General features: G+C 44.4%; 1 protein-coding gene across 1 annotated transcript; it reads left to right on the forward strand.

Annotated features, from left to right (window-relative positions):
- Nucleotides 1-261: 261 nt before the first annotated feature.
- On the forward strand, nucleotides 262-9,132 carry sele (selectin E). Its single transcript, XM_046303305.1, has 13 exons — nucleotides 262-406; nucleotides 531-600; nucleotides 703-1,194; nucleotides 1,467-1,658; nucleotides 1,908-2,099; nucleotides 2,296-2,472; nucleotides 3,523-3,714; nucleotides 3,911-4,087; nucleotides 5,579-5,770; nucleotides 5,967-6,143; nucleotides 7,543-7,722; nucleotides 7,985-8,098; nucleotides 8,268-9,132. The coding sequence occupies exons 1-13, from the start codon at nucleotides 404-406 to the stop codon at nucleotides 8,348-8,350; spliced, it is 2,241 nt and encodes a 746-aa protein (XP_046159261.1). The 5' UTR covers nucleotides 262-403; the 3' UTR covers nucleotides 8,351-9,132.
- Nucleotides 9,133-19,383: the final 10,251 nt, after the last annotated feature.

Here is a 19,383-nt window from a genome sequence, read left to right on the forward strand (position 1 = left end):
CAGCTCAGTATCTGTGAGTCTCTGCCCAGGGCAGAGGCTGTTGTTAATGACTGCTTCCTCAGTCTTTGTTTCCTGTTGCAGCCCGGGCTTTGGGCTCTGGCACCTACTCAGAGACGCTCTTATCTGTCTGACCGACACAATAGGATAGAGTCCAGATATCTAAAAGAGGGAGGGGGAGAGAGGGAGAAAGTTTCCAAGTTGGAAATTCCAGAGTATCTGATTCACGCCCAGGCAGTGTCATAACGATGAATTCTGGTCTTTGGCCGTTGTTGAAGTGTGGGTTGGTGTATATATATGTCTGCACAGAGTACCAGAGAGCAGTATCATTTCATCCACTGGATCAGACTAGAAACATATCGTTTGGAGATTTACCTGCAGAAGAGCATCACATTTTAATCTTACAATGGTAAGTACTGTTGAGAGAAATGATTTATGCCTTAAAATTAAGATGCACCAGTTAGTTTATATACAGTTCAGACAGCCAATGCATTTCTGAGTCTGTAAGGTATGGCTTGATGTTGTCTCCACAGGACTTCTGCTCTGCATCACAGCAAACCAGAAGCCTCAGCTCATGGATCACCCTCTTCCTCCTGTACTCAAGTAAGAAACACATTTCAAAAGATCTATGCATTTCTAAAATCCCACTCATGTAAACTCATTCATGTACTGTATGTCAATATTGATCTTTTTGTCATTCCTCAGTTGTCACCATGTGCACTAGAGTAGAGGGCTGGTCCTACCATCACTCCGACAAAACTATGAACTGGGACACTGCTAGAAAGTGGTGCACGGAGCACTACACTGACATGGTGGCCATCCAGAACCGTGGAGAGATCTCCCACCTTAACAGCATCCTGCCCAGGCAGACCAACTATTACTGGATAGGGATCCGTAAGGTGGACGACGTGTGGACCTGGGTGGGGACCAATAAGACCCTGACTAAAGAGGCAGAGAACTGGGCAGACGGGGAACCCAACAACGGGGGGAACAACGAGGACTGTGTGGAGATGTACATCAAGAGAGAGGCGGACACAGGGAAGTGGAACGACGAGTCGTGTATGAAGAAGAAGACGGCTCTGTGCTTCACAGCCTCGTGTCAGAGCGACTCATGTTACCATGGAGAGTGTGTGGAGACCATCAACAGCCACCGCTGTAAATGCTCTGAGGGCTTCTACGGAGAGCAGTGTGAACACGGTAAGCAAGCCCAGGATGATATAGTCAAAATATCTAATACAGGCAGTATGAAGCCAACTGTTATCACACACAATGTTCTCTTAATTGTGGTCCTTCTGTAGCTCAGTTGGTAGAGCATGGCGCTTGTAACGCCAGGGTAGTGGGTTTGATCCCCGGGACCACCCATACGTAGAATGTATGCACACATGACTGTAAGTCGCTTTGGATAAAAGCGTCTGCTAAATGGCATATATATTAATTGTAACTCCTTGCCTGTTTTCCTTTGTTGGCAGTTGTTGAATGTAAGATGGAGGGGGTCACTGTCCCTGCTAAAGCCAGTGTCAGTTGCTCTCACCCCAATGGGAATTTCTCCTTTGACTCGACGTGTCAGTATTCCTGTGAAGAGGGGTACCGGCTGAGCAGCTCCGGGCCTGTGAGATGCACAGCCTCAGAATCATGGTCAGAACAGCCTCCCACCTGTGAATGTAAGTATATCCTCTTATAAACCTTATAAATAAGGTGTTCTGGAAAGACTAATAACAGAAGAAAATAAGCTACAATTTGTAATGAACTTTTGATTTGTACTTTCTTTGAATTACCTCAGTGTCTTGCTATCGGTCTTTATACCAGTATGGCAGCTTAGACATCCTGTATTTCAGTTGTTGTGTATCTTGAGTAATGTCTTCATCGTGGCACATTTAGTCATGTATTGCGATCTGCTCTCTCCTCCTCAGTGGTCTCATGCAGTGAGCTGTATGAACCTGGGAAGGGTTCCATGGCCTGCTCCCATCCCCTGGGCTCCTTCAGCTACCTGTCCACCTGTACCTTTACCTGTGAGGAGGGCTATGAGAGGCTGGCCTCCAGCTCTGCTACCCTGCAGTGTGGTGCCTCGGGACAATGGAACGACTCACAGTCGCAGTGTATTGGTGTGTACAGGTTCTGGATATCTGTAAACGTAGACCCCATAACATGTTACATCAACTGTAGTTGCTATAAATATATGAATGACACAGGACATTTTCCATTCAGAAATATCTAGGAGGATAAAAAGAGTTTTGTAATTGTGTGACAGTAGAATTGTCTCTGGACACAGACTGACCACTGCACCACTCTGTCTTGCAGCTGTACGCTGCCCTACCCTCCAGCAGCCACAGGATGGCGCTATCAGCTGTGGAGAAGACTTCACCTATGGAAGCAGCTGTAACTTTAGCTGCTCTGAGGGTTATCTCCTCAAGGGGGCGATCACGCTGACCTGCACATCAGCTGCTGAGTGGAGTGAGGAGATACCACACTGTGAAGGTAAGGACAAACTTTTTTGCATCTTTAAACTAGACCTGATTTAAACCATTGTCTACATTGACAATAATTTTTTAATCAATTTAAACCAATGTATTTATTGACAAGATAGACTTCTGACCACTCTAACAATTAAAAAACATGTCCTCAAAGACGGAAGTCAGGCAGGAGATGGCAAGAACAGGTGGGACCATTCTAGCCAATGAGAGGGCATAATCAATCAAATGTATTTATAAAGCCCTTCTTACATCAGCTGATGTCTTAAAGTGCTTTACAGAAACCCAGCCATAAACCCAAAACAGCAAGCAATGCAGGTGTAGAAGCAGGGTGGCTAGGAAAAACTCCCTAGAAAGGCCAGAACCTAGGAAGAAACCTAGAGAGGAACCAGGCTATGAGGGGTGGCCAGTCCTCGTCTGGCTGTGCTGGGTGGAAATTATAACAGAACATGGCCAAGATGTTCAAATGTTCATAGATGACCAGCAGGGTCAAATAATAATAATTACAGAGGTTATCAAGGGTTCAACAGATCAGCACCTCAGGAGTAAATGACAGTTGGCTTTTCATAGCCGATCATTCAGAGGTTCTCCACCGCTCCTGCTGTCTCTAGAAAGTTGAAAACAGCAGGTCGGGGACAGGTAGCGCGTCCGGTGAACAGGTCAGGGTTCCATAGACGCAGGCAGAACAGTTGAAACTGGAGCAGCAGCACGGCCAGGTGGACTGGGGACAGCAAGGAGTCATCAGGCCAGGTAGTCCTGAGGCATGGTCCTAGGGCTCAGATCCTCTGAGAAAGAAAGAAAGAAATAAAGAAAGAAAGGAAGAAAGAAAGAAAGAAAGAAAGAGAATTAGAGAGAGCATACTAAAATTGACACAGGACACCGGATAAGACAGAACTACTCCAGATATAACAGACTGACCCTAGCCCCCCGACACATAAACTACTGCAGCATAAATACTGGAGGCTGAGTCAGGAGGGGAACTATCTGTGCCATTATAGAGTCTGTGACAGCATTGACACATTTAGTCATGTATTGCGATCTGCCCTCTCTTCCCCAGTGGTCTCATGCAGTGAGCTGTATGAACCTGGGAAGGGTTCCATGGCCTGCTCCCATCCCCTGGGCTCCTTCAGCTACCTGTCCACCTGTACCTTTACCTGTGAGGAGGGCTATGAGAGGCTGGCCTCCAGCTCTGCTACCCTGCAGTGTGGTGCCTCGGGACAATGGAACGACTCACAGTCGCAGTGTATTGGTGTGTACAGGTTCTGGATATCTGTAAACGTAGACCCCATAACATGTTACATCAACTGTAGTTGCTATAAATATATGAATGACACAGGACATTTTCCATTCAGAAATATCTGGGAGGGCAAATAGAGTTTTGTAATTGTGTGACAGTAGAATTGTCTCTGGACACAGACTGACCACTGCACCACTCTGTCTTGCAGCTGTAAGCTGCCCTACCCTCCAGCAGCCACAGGATGGCGCTATCAGCTGTGGGGAAGACTTCACCTATGGAAGCAGCTGTAACTTTAGCTGCTCTGAGGGTTATCTCCTCAAGGGGGCGATCACGCTGACCTGCACATCAGCTGCTGAGTGGAGTGAGGAGATACCACACTGTGAAGGTAAGGACAAACTTTTTTGCATCTTTAAAATAGACCTGATTTAAACCATTGTCTATATTGACAATCATTTTTAAATCAATTTAAACCGATGTATTTATTGACAAGATAGACTTCTGACCACTCTAACAATGAAAAAGCATGTCCTCAAAGACGGGAGTCAGGCAGGAGATGGCGAGAACAGGTGGGACCATTCTAGCCAATGAGAGGGCAGAGATGACTGTGAACAACAGACCATAGAAATATATGTATTTTATTTTATTACATTTAACCTTTATTTAACTTGGCAAGTCAGTTAAGAACAAATTCTTATTTAAAATGACGAGCTTCCAAAAGGCAAAAGGCCTCCTGCAGGGACCGTGGCTGGGATTCAAAAAACAAATCAATTCAGTAAAAATATAGGACATTACACACAATCACAACAAGAGAGACAACACAACACTACGTCAAGAGAGACCTAAAGGCAACAACATAGCATGGCAGCAACACATGACAACACAGCATGGTACAGTAGCAACACAACAACATGGTAGCAACACAATATAACAACATGGTAGCAGCACAACATGACAACACAGCATGGTACAGTAGCAACACAACAACATGGTAGCAACACATGACAACACAGCATGGTACAGTAGCAACACAACAACATGGTAGCAACACATGACAACACAGCATGGTACAGTAGCAACACAACAACATGGCAGCAACACATGACAACACAGCATGGTACAGTAGCAACACAACAACATGGTAGCAACACATGACAACACAGCATGGTACAGTAGCAACACAACAACATGGTAGCAACACAATATAACAACATGGTAGCAGCACAACATGGCAGCAGCACAACATGGTAGCAGCACAACATGGTAGCAGCACAACATGGTAGCAGTACAAAACAGGGTACAAACACTCTTAGGCACATACAACAGCACAAAGAGCAAGAAGGTAGAGACAACAATACATCACGCAAAGCAGCCACAACTGTCAGTAAGAGTGTCCATGATTGAGTCTTTGAATTAAGAGATTTGAGATAAAACTGTTCAGTTTGAGTGTTTGTTGCAGCTCGTTCCAGTCGCTAGCTGCAGCAAACTGAAAAGACGAGCGACTCAGGGATGTGTGCGCTTTGGGGACATTTAACAGGAGGTGACTGGCAGAACGGGTGTTGTATGTGGAGGATGAGGGCTGCAGTAGATATCTCAGATAGGGGGGAGTGAGGCCTAAGAGGGTTTTTATAAATAAGCATCAACCAGTGGGTCTTGTGACGGGTATACAGAGATGACCAGTTTACAGAGGAGTATAGAGTGCAGTGATGTGTCCTATAAGGAGCATTGGTGGCAAATCTGATGGCCGAATGGTAAAGAACATCTAGCCATTCAAGAGCACCCTTACCTGCCGATCAACAAATTATTGATTATATTTATAGAGTCTGTGACAGCATTGACACATTTAGTCATGTATTGCGATCTGCCCTCTCTTCCCCAGTGGTCTCATGCAGTGAGCTGTATGAACCTGGGAAGGGTTCCATGGCCTGCTCCCATCCCCTGGGCTCCTTCAGCTACCTGTCCACCTGTACCTTTACCTGTGAGGAGGGCTATGAGAGGCTGGCCTCCAGCTCTGATACCCTGCAGTGTGGTGCCTCAGGACAATGGAACGACTCACAGCCGCAGTGTATTGGTGTGTACAGGTTCTGGATATCTGTAAACGTAGACCCCATAACATGTTACATCAACTGTAGTTGCTATAAATATATGAATGACACAGGACATTTTCCATTCAGAAATATCTAGGAGGATAAAAAGAGTTTTGTAATTGTGTGACAGTAGAACTGTCTCTGGACCCAGACTGACCATTGCACCACTCTGTCTTGCAGCTGTAAGCTGCCCTACCCTCCAGCAGCCACAGGATGGCGCTATCAGCTGTGGGGAAGACTTCACCTATGGAAGCAGCTGTAACTTTAGCTGCTCTGAGGGTTATCTCCTCAAGGGGGCGATCACGCTGACCTGCACATCAGCTGCTGAGTGGAGTGAGGAGATACCACACTGTGAAGGTAAGGACAAACTTTTTTGCATCTTTAAAATAGATCTGATTTTAACCAATGTCTACATTGACAAGAGTTTTTAAATCAATTTAAACCATTGTCTATATTGACAAGAGTTTTTAAACTCTTAATTAACAAGACCACTCTAACATGACCACTCTAACAATGGAAAAACATGTCCAATATTAAGTCATTTTTCTCAAAGTTGCTGAAATGCCACGTGTGTCCACTCATATCAGTGCATTCGTAAAACAACATGTATTTATTTAAATTGGCAAGTCAGGTAAGAACAATTTATTATTTATAATGACGGCCTACCACAGACAATGATGGGCCAATTGTGTGCCGCCCAATGGGATTCCCAATTACAGCCAGATGAGATGCAGCCTGGATACAAACATAACCATTACGAAACCTCTATTCAATCAAATAAGCCTCACGTAGCAAGTTAACAATGACATTTTGTTGTTGACCAAATTCGACACCATCTCATTGACCTTCATACTAAAATTCCTCACTTCATGGGCTTATTTTCACGGACAGATTTTGAGCTGAGTAAAACCTCTCACTTCGAATCTTCTTCTCTGTTTAAACTCAGTCAAATTACACACGATACTAAAACACTATAGACTGAGTTTAAATAGAGAGAAAGAGGTGAAGTGAGAGGTTTTACTCAACCCGAGTGTACAAAATATTAAGAACACCTGCTCTTTCCATGACAAAGACTGACCAGGTGAATCCAGGTGAAAGCCATGATCACTTATTGATGTCACTTGTTAAATCAACTTCAATCAGTGTAGACGAAAGGGAGGAGACAGGTTAAATAAATAAAATAAGGATTTTTAAGCCTTAAGACAATTGGATTGTGTCTGTGTGCCATTCAGAGGGTTAATGTGCAAGACAAAATATTTAAGTGCCTCTGAACGGGGTTTGGTAGTAGGTGCCAGGCGCACCGGTTTGTGTCAAGAACTGCAACGCTGCTAGGTTTTTCACGCTCAACAGTTTCCTGTGTATCAAGAATGGTCCACCACCCAAAGGACATCCAGACAACTTGACACAACTGTGGGAAGCATTGGAGTCAACATGAGCCAGCATCCCTGTGGAACGCTTTCGACACCTTGTAGAGTCCATGTCAAACGAATTGAGGCTGTTCTGAGGGCAACTCCGTGGGAGAGGGGGGGGGGTGTAACTCAATATTATATGTATATATACACCATTTAGCAGATGCTTTAATCCAAAGTGAGTTGCAGTCATGCAGGCATCCATTTTACCTATTGGTCTTATCTCCTTATGGATGTCTGCCACACGCATGAGCTCTCCAACGACAATCATTTTCATTGTTTCATCCACAACTGCTTGTTACCTTTTGTGGTGTTTTGATATACTAACCACTGTGTCCTTCTCTCAGCTGTCCAGTGCCCCTCTCCTGTGGTTCCTCTGGGGGGTCAGGTCAGCTGTGAGGCCCCCTCACATCCCTGGGGCTCTGTCTGCAACTTCAGCTGTGATGAGGGTTACGATCACCAGGGGGCCCCAAACATGCAGTGTTCACGGTCAGGGGAGTGGAGCGCTGAAACACCTACCTGCACAGGTATGTTATAACCTCTGTTACTCTCTCTGTGAGACACAATCAAACTGAATATTCTGTGAGACACAACCAAATTGAAATTCTGTGAGACGACCAACTTGGATTTTTGCTGGTCATCAGGACAATGTATGTTTATGTAGAGGTTATAAAGGCTTTATGAATGCATCATGAATGCATATCCTACATAAATGGGATCAGTGATGTGACCAATCAGTTGATTCAGATTGTTTGACTGTTTTCCTCTGTTGTTTCTTGTTTCCTCCAGCCACACCTGAGCCTCCATTGAACCCCACTATCCTAGGCCTGGCAGCAGGGGGCGCTGTGTCATTATCTGGCCTGTCTCTGGCTGCATGGCTCCTCAAACGAATCAGACAGAAAGGTAAACACAGAAGAAGTCCCTTATATTCTACACTCACAGTCATTGGCAAGGAATAAGAAAGTTATAAGAAATTCATAGATATCTCTGTTTCTTAACACAGATTTGATTCAGAATGGCTATTTCTTACTCGACAATACTCATCAATATGCTCTTCATTGCCTCCTTCCAGCTAACAAGTTTGATCTGAACAGCACCTCAGACATTGAGGAACCTTTACAGACCTACAGGAACAGCATCGACAGCCTGATATAGAGACCAACAACAATAACAGCAGGAACAACAGCAGGAACAACAGCAGGAACAACAGCAGGAACAACAGCAGGAACAACAACAGGAACAACAGCAGGAACAGCAGCAGGAACAACAGCAGGAACAACAACAGGAACAACATCAGGAACAACAGCAGGAATAACAGCAGGAACATCAGCAGGAACAACAGCAGGAACAACAGCAGGAACAACAGCAGGAATAACAGCAGGAACAGCAGCAGGAACAACAACAGGAACAACATCAGGAACAACAGCAGGAACAACAGCAGGAACAACAGTCGGAACAGGCTGGCTCTGTTTTCAAAGAAGATCTGCTGGTCACACCTGGATCCCAGTTCCTCAGTATTGTAATGTAGTAGGTTAGATAGCCTTGAATGGTCTGACTGGGAGAGAGGTGCTACGTTGAGTATACAGAATCATCTGTTCTCATGATGGTCCTACAGAAAAGGTATTTTTTCTCCCTAAGGGAGTTTTGTATTGAACAAATTGTTCACCACTGGCTGGTATATGACCACAAGTCGACACATTTCTTATGAAACTGATTTTGACAGCTATTTTATACAAACTACAGAAAGTTGTATATTGTATTCCCCTGTATAATTATTTGTATTATCATAAATATAATTTTATGATTTTACAGAACTGTGAAATCAATGCCTTTCAGTATTTAAGTTATATTTATTTTGAAACCACAGTCTGTGTGTTACAGAATTACATTTGATGTTGAAAATGTGTCTTTTTAAATATAATAAACATTTCAAACATTGTCAATAATGTTCTTATTTTTTCCATTATTTTCCGTCTGATCCTTTATATAATAGCTGTAAATAAATAGTCCGTGGCTATCTGAGTTCAAATGTACCAACAGAGAGCAAAATTACTTCAAATACACCAGTAGAATGAGAATAGGTGGAGTGGTACGAAAGGATCCCAAGAGGGATTCACTAAGCCCCGCCCTCCTTGGTTACTATAGCAACCTCTGACATTTTCCCAGGAAGCCCAAATCCCCATTCATTCACTGGCAAAATCCCGTCAGAATGATCTCAATCTGTGTTTCTAATAAACAATAAAATAAACACAGACTAACCCTTGCAATTCAGGAAACTCTTTGGTATTTTGTGTCAGACTGTCATTACAATTGCTTCACAGAAACCTGGTAAAATGATGTTTGTAGTGCAGTTAGCCTCTGAATGGCTCTGAATTCACTGTCAGCATACAGTCAAAGCTATAACCACAGAAAGCACATGATGAAGATAGGCAGACACTGCTTCTCCTATAGAAATCCCTGATAACACTCATAGGAGATGTCATGGCAATAGTGGCTAGCTAAGCTCATATGTAGAAACACATCATGGGGTATAACGGTCTTCTCGCCAGTGGTGGAAAAAGTTTTCTTCATACTTGAGTAAAAGTAAACATACCTTACTTAATAGGAAATGACTCAAGTAAAAGTGAAAGTCACTGTGTAAAATAATTGTAAAAGTCTAACAGTATTTGGTTTTAAATATATTTACGTATTAAAAGTACATGTAATTACTAAAATACACTGTATCAAAAGTAAAAGTACAAGTATAAATCATTTAAAAAACACATTTTCTTATTTACAGATAGCCAGGGGCCCAATCCAACACTCAGACATCCTTTACAGATAGCCAGGGGCCCAATCCAACACTCAGACATCCTTTACAGATAGCCAGGGGCCCAATCCAACACTCAGACATCCTTTACAGATAGCCAGGGGCCCAATCCAACGCTCAGACATCCTTTACAGATAGCCAGGGGCCCAATCCAACACTCAGACATCCTTTACAGATAGCCAGGGGCCCAATCCAACACTCAGACATCCTTTACAAAGGAAGTATGTGCTTAGTGAATTCGCCAGATCAGTGTCAGTAGGGATGACCAGGGATGTTCTCTGTTTAGTGAGTCCACCAGATCAGTGTCAGTAGGGATGACCAGGGATGTTCTCTGTTTAGTGAATCCACCAGATCAGAGGCAGTAGGGATGACCAGGGATGTTCTCTGTTTAGTGAGTCCTCCAGATCAGAGGCAGTAGGGATGACCAGGGATGTTCTCTGTTTAGTGAGTCCTCCAGATCAGAGGCAGTAGGGAGGGCCACCATTGTTCCTGTTCCCAAGAAAGCTAAGGTAACTGAGCTAAATGACTACCGCCCCGTAGCACTCACTTCCGTCATCATGAAGTGCTTTGAGAGACTAGTCAAGGACCATATCACCTCCACCCTACCTGACACCCTAGACCCACTCCAATTTGCTTACCGCCCAAATAGGTCCACAGACGATGCAATCTCAACCACACTGCACACTGCCCTAACCCACCTGGACAAGAGGAATACCTATGTGAGAATGCTGTTCATCGACTACAGCTCGGCATTCAACACCATAGTACCCTCCAAGCTCGTCATCAAGCTCGAGACCCTGGGTCTCGACCCCGCCCTGTGCAACTGGGTACTGGACTTCCTGACGGGCCGCCCCCAGGTGGTGAGGGTAGGCAACAACATCTCCTCCCCGCTGATCCTCAACACGGGGCCCCACAAGGGTGCGTTCTGAGCCCTCTCCTGTACTCCCTGTTCACCCACGACTGCGTGGCCACGCACGCCTCCAACTCAATCATCAAGTTTGCGGACGACACAACAGTGGTAGGCTTGATTACCAACAACGACGAGACGGCCTACAGGGAGGAGGTGAGGGCCCTCGGAGTGTGGTGTCAGGAAAATAACCTCACACTCAACGTCAACAAAACTAAGGAGATGATTGTGGACTTCAGGAAACAGCAGAGGGAACACCCCCTATCCACATCGATGGAACAGTAGTGGAGAGGGTAGCTAGTTTTAAGTTCCTCGGCATACACATCACAGACAAACTGAATTGGTCCACTCACACTGACAGCGTCGTGAAGAAGGCGCAGCAGCGCCTATTCAACCTCAGGAGGCTGAAGAAATTTGGCTTGTCACCAAAAGCACTCACAAACTTCTACAGATGCACAATCGAGAGCATCCTGGCGGGCTGTATCACCGCCTGGTACGGCAACTGCTCCGCCCTCAACCGTAAGGCTCTCCAGAGGGTAGTGAGGACTGCACAACGCATCACCGGGGGCAAACTACCTGCCCTCCAGGACACCTACACCACCCGTTGTTACAGGAAGGCCATAAAGATCATCAAGGACATCAACCACCCGAACCACTGCCTGTTCACCCCGCTATCATCCAGAAGGCGAGGTCAGTACAGGTGCATCAAAGCTGGGACCGAGAGACTGAAAAACAGCTTCTATCTCAAGGCCATCAGACTGTTAAACAGCCACCACTAACACTGAGTGGCTGCTGCCAACACACTGTCATTGACACTGACCCAACTCCAGCCATTTTAATAATGGGAATTGATGGGAAATTATGTGAATATATCACTAGCCACTTTAAACAATGCTACCTTATATAATGTTACTTACCCTACATTATTCATCTCATATGCATATGTATATACTGTACTCTACATCATCGACTGCATCCTTATGTAACACATGTATCACTAGCCACTTTAACTATGCCACTTTGTTTACTTTGTCTACACACTCATCTCATATGTATATACTGTACTCGATACCATCTACTGTATGCTGCTCTGTACCATCACTCATTCATATATCCTTATGTACATGTTCCTTATCCCCTTACACTGTGTATAAGACAGTAGTTTTGGAATTGTTAGTTAGATTACTTGTTGGTTATCACTGCATTGTCGGAACTAGAAGCACAAGCATTTCGCTACACTCGCATTAACATCTGCTAACCATGTGTATGTGACAAATAAAATTTGATTTGATTTTTGATTTGACCAGGGATGTTCTCTGTTTAGTGAGTCCACCAGATCAGAGGCAGTAGATTGACGACCAGGGATGTTCTCTTGATAAGTGTGTGAATGGACCATTTTCCTGTCCTGCTAAGCATTCAAAATGTAACGAGTACTTTTGTGTGCCCGGGAAAATGTACGGAGTAAAAAGTACATAATTTTCTTTATTTACATTTTTTATTTAACCAGGCATGTCAGCTATGAACAAATTCTTATTTACGATGACGGCCTACCCGGGGCCAAACCTGGACGACACTTGGCCAATTGTGCGCCGCCCTACGGGACTCCCAATCACGTCCGGATGTGATGCAGTCTGGATGTATTCACAAAGCATCTCAGAGTTGAAGTGCTGATCTAGAATCAGTTTTATTTTTAAACAATGACTAAGGTGGACAGGTGGGACCTGATACTAGATCAGCACTCCTGCTCTGAGATACTTTGTGGATATGAGAGGGAGGGGGTCACCTATCAACACTGCAACACAATGGTACGCTCCATGCTGTCAGCACAGCCGCTTGTTCCTGTCTGGTGGGAGACTGACTCAGGTCTTTAGAGGGGTTGTGTCTGGGTCATTTCCAAATGCGGTACCATGACCTCATGACCTCAGGCACTATATATATATATATATATATATATATATACAGTATATATATATTTTTAAACACTTTATTGCAGACCACTTTAGACAGCAGGTATTTGATGGGGTCATATCCCCCACTATGAAACCCTACTTCACTGCAGACCCCTTTAGACAGCAGGTATTTGATGGGGTCATATCCCCCACTGTGAAACCCTACTTCAGTGGAGACCAGGACCATTGTGTTCCTCCCTGAACTTTTGCTAACCTCTCTGTCAGCATGTGGCGATCCGTCATTCGGGGCAAGTGGGGCAGAGCCCCACCTGTATTGAGCCCCACCTGTATTGAGCCCCACATTTTTAGCAACAACAAAAAACAGGGCTTGCATGTTTTGTATGTTATTTTGGCATTAATAGGTGTCACATATACGTTTGCAAACGATGTAAAACATAATGTATATCATTGAGTTAATAAAGCTGCATACAAACATGGTGGCCAAAGGCAGCTTCAAAATGTGTTTCAGCCTCGCGCAATGCTTTCTGTGGTGGTGGGGCAAACCAGCAGAAAATATGGAGTGTTGTTCCATGATTGGCTCTGTGTTCTGTCACTCATGGAGACACTATGTCACCGCCAAGTCTAAGGGTAGAGCTAGAAACATTTTGCCCTTTGGGTGCTGCCATAGAGTTACATTAGAAGTGCCCATCCAAGAAGGCTCAAGGTCATTGGCGACAGATAAAATTAGGTTAAATCACGTTATATGTACAGTAGCTTTGATTGGACTGATCATGTCAACATCATACTTTCAAAATCTTAGCTAGCAGTCATCGTGAATCAAGTTGACAATCAACTCGCAAATCATTTTTAATCTTTGTCATATGAAGAGAAATAATAAAGAGACATTATAGATAAAACGTATCGGTGCTCATCGGCCATTGTACATTGCACAACAAGTTGGAAATCGCAAATGTAACAATGAATGGTTTGAACGGAATGGCTGACAGTGGCTAACTGCAAGCATTGCAAAGCCATCACTAGCCTGCTATTCATTGGAGTCTAGGATGAAGAGGCTCTTTTCCAAGTTTAAAATAATAAACATTCAACATTGTCCATGTTGTCAACGAAGCATGATTTGTGCTGCTCTCAAAACAACTCGGAAGTGCGAAAACTTTGACTTCAGTGAGTTCAAGACAACTGGGAAGTCGGGAATAAATTAGCTCCATCTTGGAAAATACGTTTCGAACAGTCATCCAACTCAGGATTGTAAATCCGGCCTCTTTCTAGAGCTACGACTTGAAGATCAATGACGTTATCATATCTCGACCTTGTTTTTTTCCACGAGTTCCCAGTTGTTTTGAAAGTAACATAAATCCAGAGAATGCCAGACATTGATGACAAAATTTGCCCATAAAGGACCGCTGCGTCACCGTCCTGTTGAAGTGAACACAGCACAACAAGGTGAGTCCAAAAATGTGTTGTATGCTGCTGCATAAATGATGTAATATACCAGGGAGATGTGTGTATGGTAGCTAAGAAAGTAGCCCATGTGTCTCACCCTAATAATTTATTTACCCCTATATTTGCTGTTCTGACTTGGTGGTGACCATGTAGCCTATAACCTGTTTTAGAGAAATGAAAACATTGAATATTGTAAGAGCTTTCATTGTCTGTGTCACGTTCTGACCTTAGTTCCTTTCTTTTGTCTTTGTTTATATGGTCAGGGCGTGAGTTGGGTGGGCAGTCTATGTTTGTTTTTCTATGTTTGGTTTCTGTGTTCGGCCTAGTATGTCTCTGATTGAGAATCATACTTAGGTAGTCTTTTTCCACCTGTGTTTTCGTGGGTGTTCCGTGTCAGTGTTTGTTGCCACACGGGACTGTTTCTTTGATGCACGTTTATTATTTTGTTCCAGTGTTCAGTTGTGTTTTTGAATAAATCAATATGGACACTTACCACACTGAGTTTTGGTCCGATCCTTGCTACTCCTCCTCAGACGAAGAGGAGTCTGCTTATATACCTTATATACCCTTATATACCCCTTTATTTATCCTATGGTTCTGACTTGGTGTGCATGGAGAATACTTTAAGAACGGCCCATGTTCTGAATTCTGTCGTTGTACATTTCGAAAGTGCTAAACAAATAGCTATATTGACTACTTCCGTCCAAACTCACTCATTAATGTTTTAAAGAGATTGCCTCTTATCCGCTTGTCCTTCCCTTATGCCATAGTTTGTACATCTCAATTGTCATTTGAAACCATATTTGTTTAAGCAAGTCAGCCATAAAAGCTGTTTCTTTAAAAAGCAGTAAATGAGGCTGAATGAACTGTTTCACTGCCAGACAAGGCTCACTGGTAGCCAGGTGTAGCAGTGGTAAGATTTTGGGACTGCAGTTGGGACAGTTTTATAGAGGCCCTAACAGTTTGTGGGCACCATTTGTCACCGTTATAGTGCAAGAAATGTTTTGTTTTGAAACAGATCTCATCTTTAGCTAACCTCTCTGTCAGCATCGTGAGGGGACAGAAACAGATCTCATCTTTAGCTAACCTCTCTGTCATCATCGTGAGGGGACAGAAACAGATCTCATCTTTAGCTAACCTCTCTGTCAGCATCGTGAGGGGACAGAAACAGATCTCATCTTTAGCTAACCTCTCTGTCAGCATCGTGAGGGGACAGAAACAGATCTCATCTTTAGCTAACCTCTCTGTCAGCATCGTGAGGGGACAGAAACAGATCTCATCTTTAGCTAACCTCTCTGTCAGCATCGTGAGGGGACAGAAACAGATCTCATCTTTAGCTAACCTCTCTGTCAGCATCGTGAGGGGACAGAAACAGATCTCATCTTTAGCTAACCTCTGTCAGCATCGTGAGGGGACAGAAACAGATCTCATCTTTAGCTAACCTCTCTGTCAGCATCGTGAGGGGACAGAAACAGATCTCATCTTTAGCTAACCTCTCTGTCAGCATCGTGAGGGGACAGAAACAGATCTCATCTTTAGCTAACCTCTCTGTCAGCATCGTGAGGGGACAGAAACAGATCTCATCTTTAGCTAACCTCTCTGTCAGCATCGTGAGGGGACAGAAACAGATCTCATCTTTAGCTAACCTCTCTGTCAGCATCGTGAGGGGACAGAAACAGATCTCATCTTTAGCTAACCTCTTTGTCAGCATAGTGAGGGGACAGAAACAGATCTCATCTTTAGCTAACCTCTCTGTCAGCATCGTGAGGGGACAGAAACAGATCTCATCTTTAGCTAACCTCTCTGTCAGCATCGTGAGGGGACAGAAACAGATCTCATCTTTAGCTAACCTCTCTGTCAGCATAGTGAGGGGACAGAAACAGATCTCATCTTTCATTTCCTGAAACCGGGGCAAGTAAAACAAAACTCTACCTGGAATGCCTTGCACTTCCCAGAACGTTTTACTGTTACTAACAGTCATTATTCAGTCAGTCGTGAATCATACCCCCATCCACTGTAATGTAGAATAAACATTTAGTGAATGATCAAGCATCCGGGTATTCTATGTTAATTTGGGAATCAATGGTAAAAGGACTACATGTGATACATTGAATGCAGATAGGAATCCATATAGGAGGCTTTGCCAAATTGTTCTGAAAGCCAAACTGAGCTCCATTCCAAACCCAGGTTAGCCCAACACCACAGTCTGAGTGCAAGAGAAGGAGACCGACACATGGTAAGTATGAGATGGGAGCTCTCCTTTGGTCTCTCTTATAATTGGCCGTCCTCACCATTCACTGTTGTATTGTAGATAGAATTATGTCTCGATAACCACAGTGTGGGATTTTTACTGTTTATGGACAAACACAGGCAGTCCATGGACCCTTCTTCAGACAGCCACAGGTAGTAACAATGATGTGGATGCTTATCATAGTCCTAGGTATGTGTGGAGGACATGCCACGGGCTGGACATATCATGCCTCCACAAATACCATGAACTGGGCCATGGCAAGAGAGTGGTGTTGGATTAACAACCACACAGACATGGTAGTCATCCAAAACCAGGAAGAGAATAATTACCTCCTCAACATCTTGCCTGATAGAACTGGGTCTCCGTACTACTGGATCGGAATCAAGAAGATCAATGGAAACTGGACATGGGTCGGAACCAACGGAACGTGGGTTGGGAATTCTTCCTGGGCACCCAACGAACCCAATAACAAACTGGGTGAGGAGTGTGTTGAGATGTACGTCAACACAGGGAACAGCGAGAATCATGGGAAGTGGAACGATGATATGTGCTCAAATCTCAAATACTCGCTATGCTACAGAGGTGAGGGACTCAACCATTGTTTTAGTTTTTGTTTTTGTTTAAAAAGGCCACCAGTAAATCATTTGATGAAAGCTGTGTTGAGATTGTGACATATATTACATGATGTATATTTATATCACAGACCAATGCAACCAAACATCCTGCATGGGACAAGGGAGATGCTTGGAGACCATCAACAATTTTACCTGTGTGTGTGAACCTGGGTTTGAGGGACACTTTTGCCAAACAGGTGAGGGGGGATCTGGAAGCTGCTGTTCACACCATGTGTCACACCTCTACTTTAACCTATGACCTTTTCTAATGAGGGTCGCTATGGCTACAACATCTGCTTCCTCAATTTCCTGAGTGGTACTTCATTTACACATCAGGCATTATGACAGGTCCCTACTGTACCCCACTGTTGTGATGAAACCTTTCTTTGCCCCTAAAGCTAAGGGATGTGACCCCTTATGTCTACCTGATGGCTTTGTGAACTGCTCTGCTGTCAACTTTACTGTCAACTCTACATGCCGGTTGAGCTGTGAGAAGGGGAACCTACTGCTGGGATCCCCAGAAGTCAGCTGTGACACTGACAGGGTCTGGACTGCAGTCTGGGGCGATGACATCTGGAGCAGGATCTGGGTCTGGAGCGGACAACGGCCAGTTTGTGCAAGTAATTAAATCCCCTGATACCATCTCTCATCATGTACTACGGGTTACATTTACATTTACATTTAAGTCATTTAGCAGACGCTCTTATCCAGAGCGACTTACAAATTGGTGCATTCACCTTATGACATCCAGTGGGACAGTCACTTAACAATAGTGCATCTAAAACTTAGGGGGGGTGGGGTGAGAGGGATTACTTATCCTATCCTAGGTATTCCTTAAAGAGGTGGGGTTTCAGGTGTCTCCGGAAGGTGGTGATTGAACAACGTTATGGTGCTAGGCTAGGCTAGGCTAGCTACACCCTTGGTGTCTCAGAGGAAGTGAGGCTGCTGATGGAAATTAGCTAAATCTTGTGCAACTTATCACTTCCCAGAATACTGAGACTTTTTTTTTGCTGTACATTGGACCCTGTCCAAATAAAGTAACTCAATAATACAAGTCAAGGCAGGCTGTTTGGAGTTCGATTATACTGTTTAATACTGCATATATACTGTAGCAAAAGGTGGGTGGGGGGGGGGCATCTATCAACACTGCAACACAATGGTACGTTCCATGCTGTCAGCACAGCCGCTTGTTCCTGTCTGGTGGGAGACTGACTCAGGTCTTTAGAGGGGTTGTGTCTGGGTCATTTCCATGTTGGACTGTAGCTGCTGGTTGACTGTGTGTTTCCTCAGGTTATCAGCATGTCCTAATGGCTGTAGCTGCTGGTTGACTGTGTGTTTCCTCAGGTTATCAACATGTCCTAATGGCTGTAGCTGCTGGTTGACTGTGTGTTTCCTCAGGTTATCAACATGTCCTAATGGCTGTAGCTGCTGGTTGACTGTGTGTTTCCTCAGGTTATCAACATGTCCTAATGGCTGCAGCTGCTGGTTGACTGTGTGTTTCCTCAGGTTATCAGCATGTCCTAATGGCTGTAGCTGCTGGTTGACTGTGTGTTTCCTCAGGTTATCAGCATGTCCTAATGGCTGTAGCTGCTGGTTGACTGTGTGTTTCCTCAGGTTATCAGCATGTCCTAATGGCTGTAGCTGCTGGTTGACTGTGTGTTTCCTCAGGTTATCAACATGTCCTAATGGCTGCAGCTGCTGGTTGACTGTGTGTTTCCTCAGGTTATCAGCATGTCCTAATGGCTGTAGCTGCTGGTTGACTGTGTGTTTCCTCAGGTTATCAGCATGTCCTAATGGCTGTAGCTGCTGGTTGACTGTGTGTTTCCTCAGGTTATCAGCATGTCCTAATGGCTGCAGCTGCTGGTTGACTGTGTGTTTCCTCAGGTTATCAGCATGTCCTAATGGCTGCAGCTGCTGGTTGACTGTGTGTTTCCTCAGGTTATCAGCATGTCCTAATGGCTGTAGCTGCTGGTTGACTGTGTGTTTCCTCAGGTTATCAGCATGTCCTAATGGCTGCAGCTGCTGGTTGACTGTGTGTTTCCTCAGGTTATCAGCATGTCCTAATGGCTGCAGCTGCTGGTTGACTGTGTGTTTCCTCAGGTTATCAGCATGTCCTAATGGCTGTAGCTGCTGGTTGACTGTGTGTTTCCTCAGGTTATCAACATGTCCTAATGGCTGCAGCTGCTGGTTGACTGTGTGTTTCCTCAGGTTATCAGCATGTCCTAATGGCTGTAGCTGCTGGTTGACTGTGTGTTTC

Source organism: Oncorhynchus gorbuscha, linkage group LG15 (assembly GCF_021184085.1).
Source record: "Oncorhynchus gorbuscha isolate QuinsamMale2020 ecotype Even-year linkage group LG15, OgorEven_v1.0, whole genome shotgun sequence".
Classification (NCBI taxonomy): Eukaryota; Metazoa; Chordata; class Actinopteri; order Salmoniformes; family Salmonidae; genus Oncorhynchus; species Oncorhynchus gorbuscha.

Coding starts and splice junctions, on each gene's coding strand:
- sele (XM_046303305.1), top strand. Junction 1,659..1,907: donor ACAGCCTCCCACCTGTGAAT/GTAAGTATATCC, acceptor TCTCCTCCTCAG/TGGTCTCATGCAGTGAGCTG. Junction 6,144..7,542: donor GGAGATACCACACTGTGAAG/GTAAGGACAAAC, acceptor TCCTTCTCTCAG/CTGTCCAGTGCCCCTCTCCT.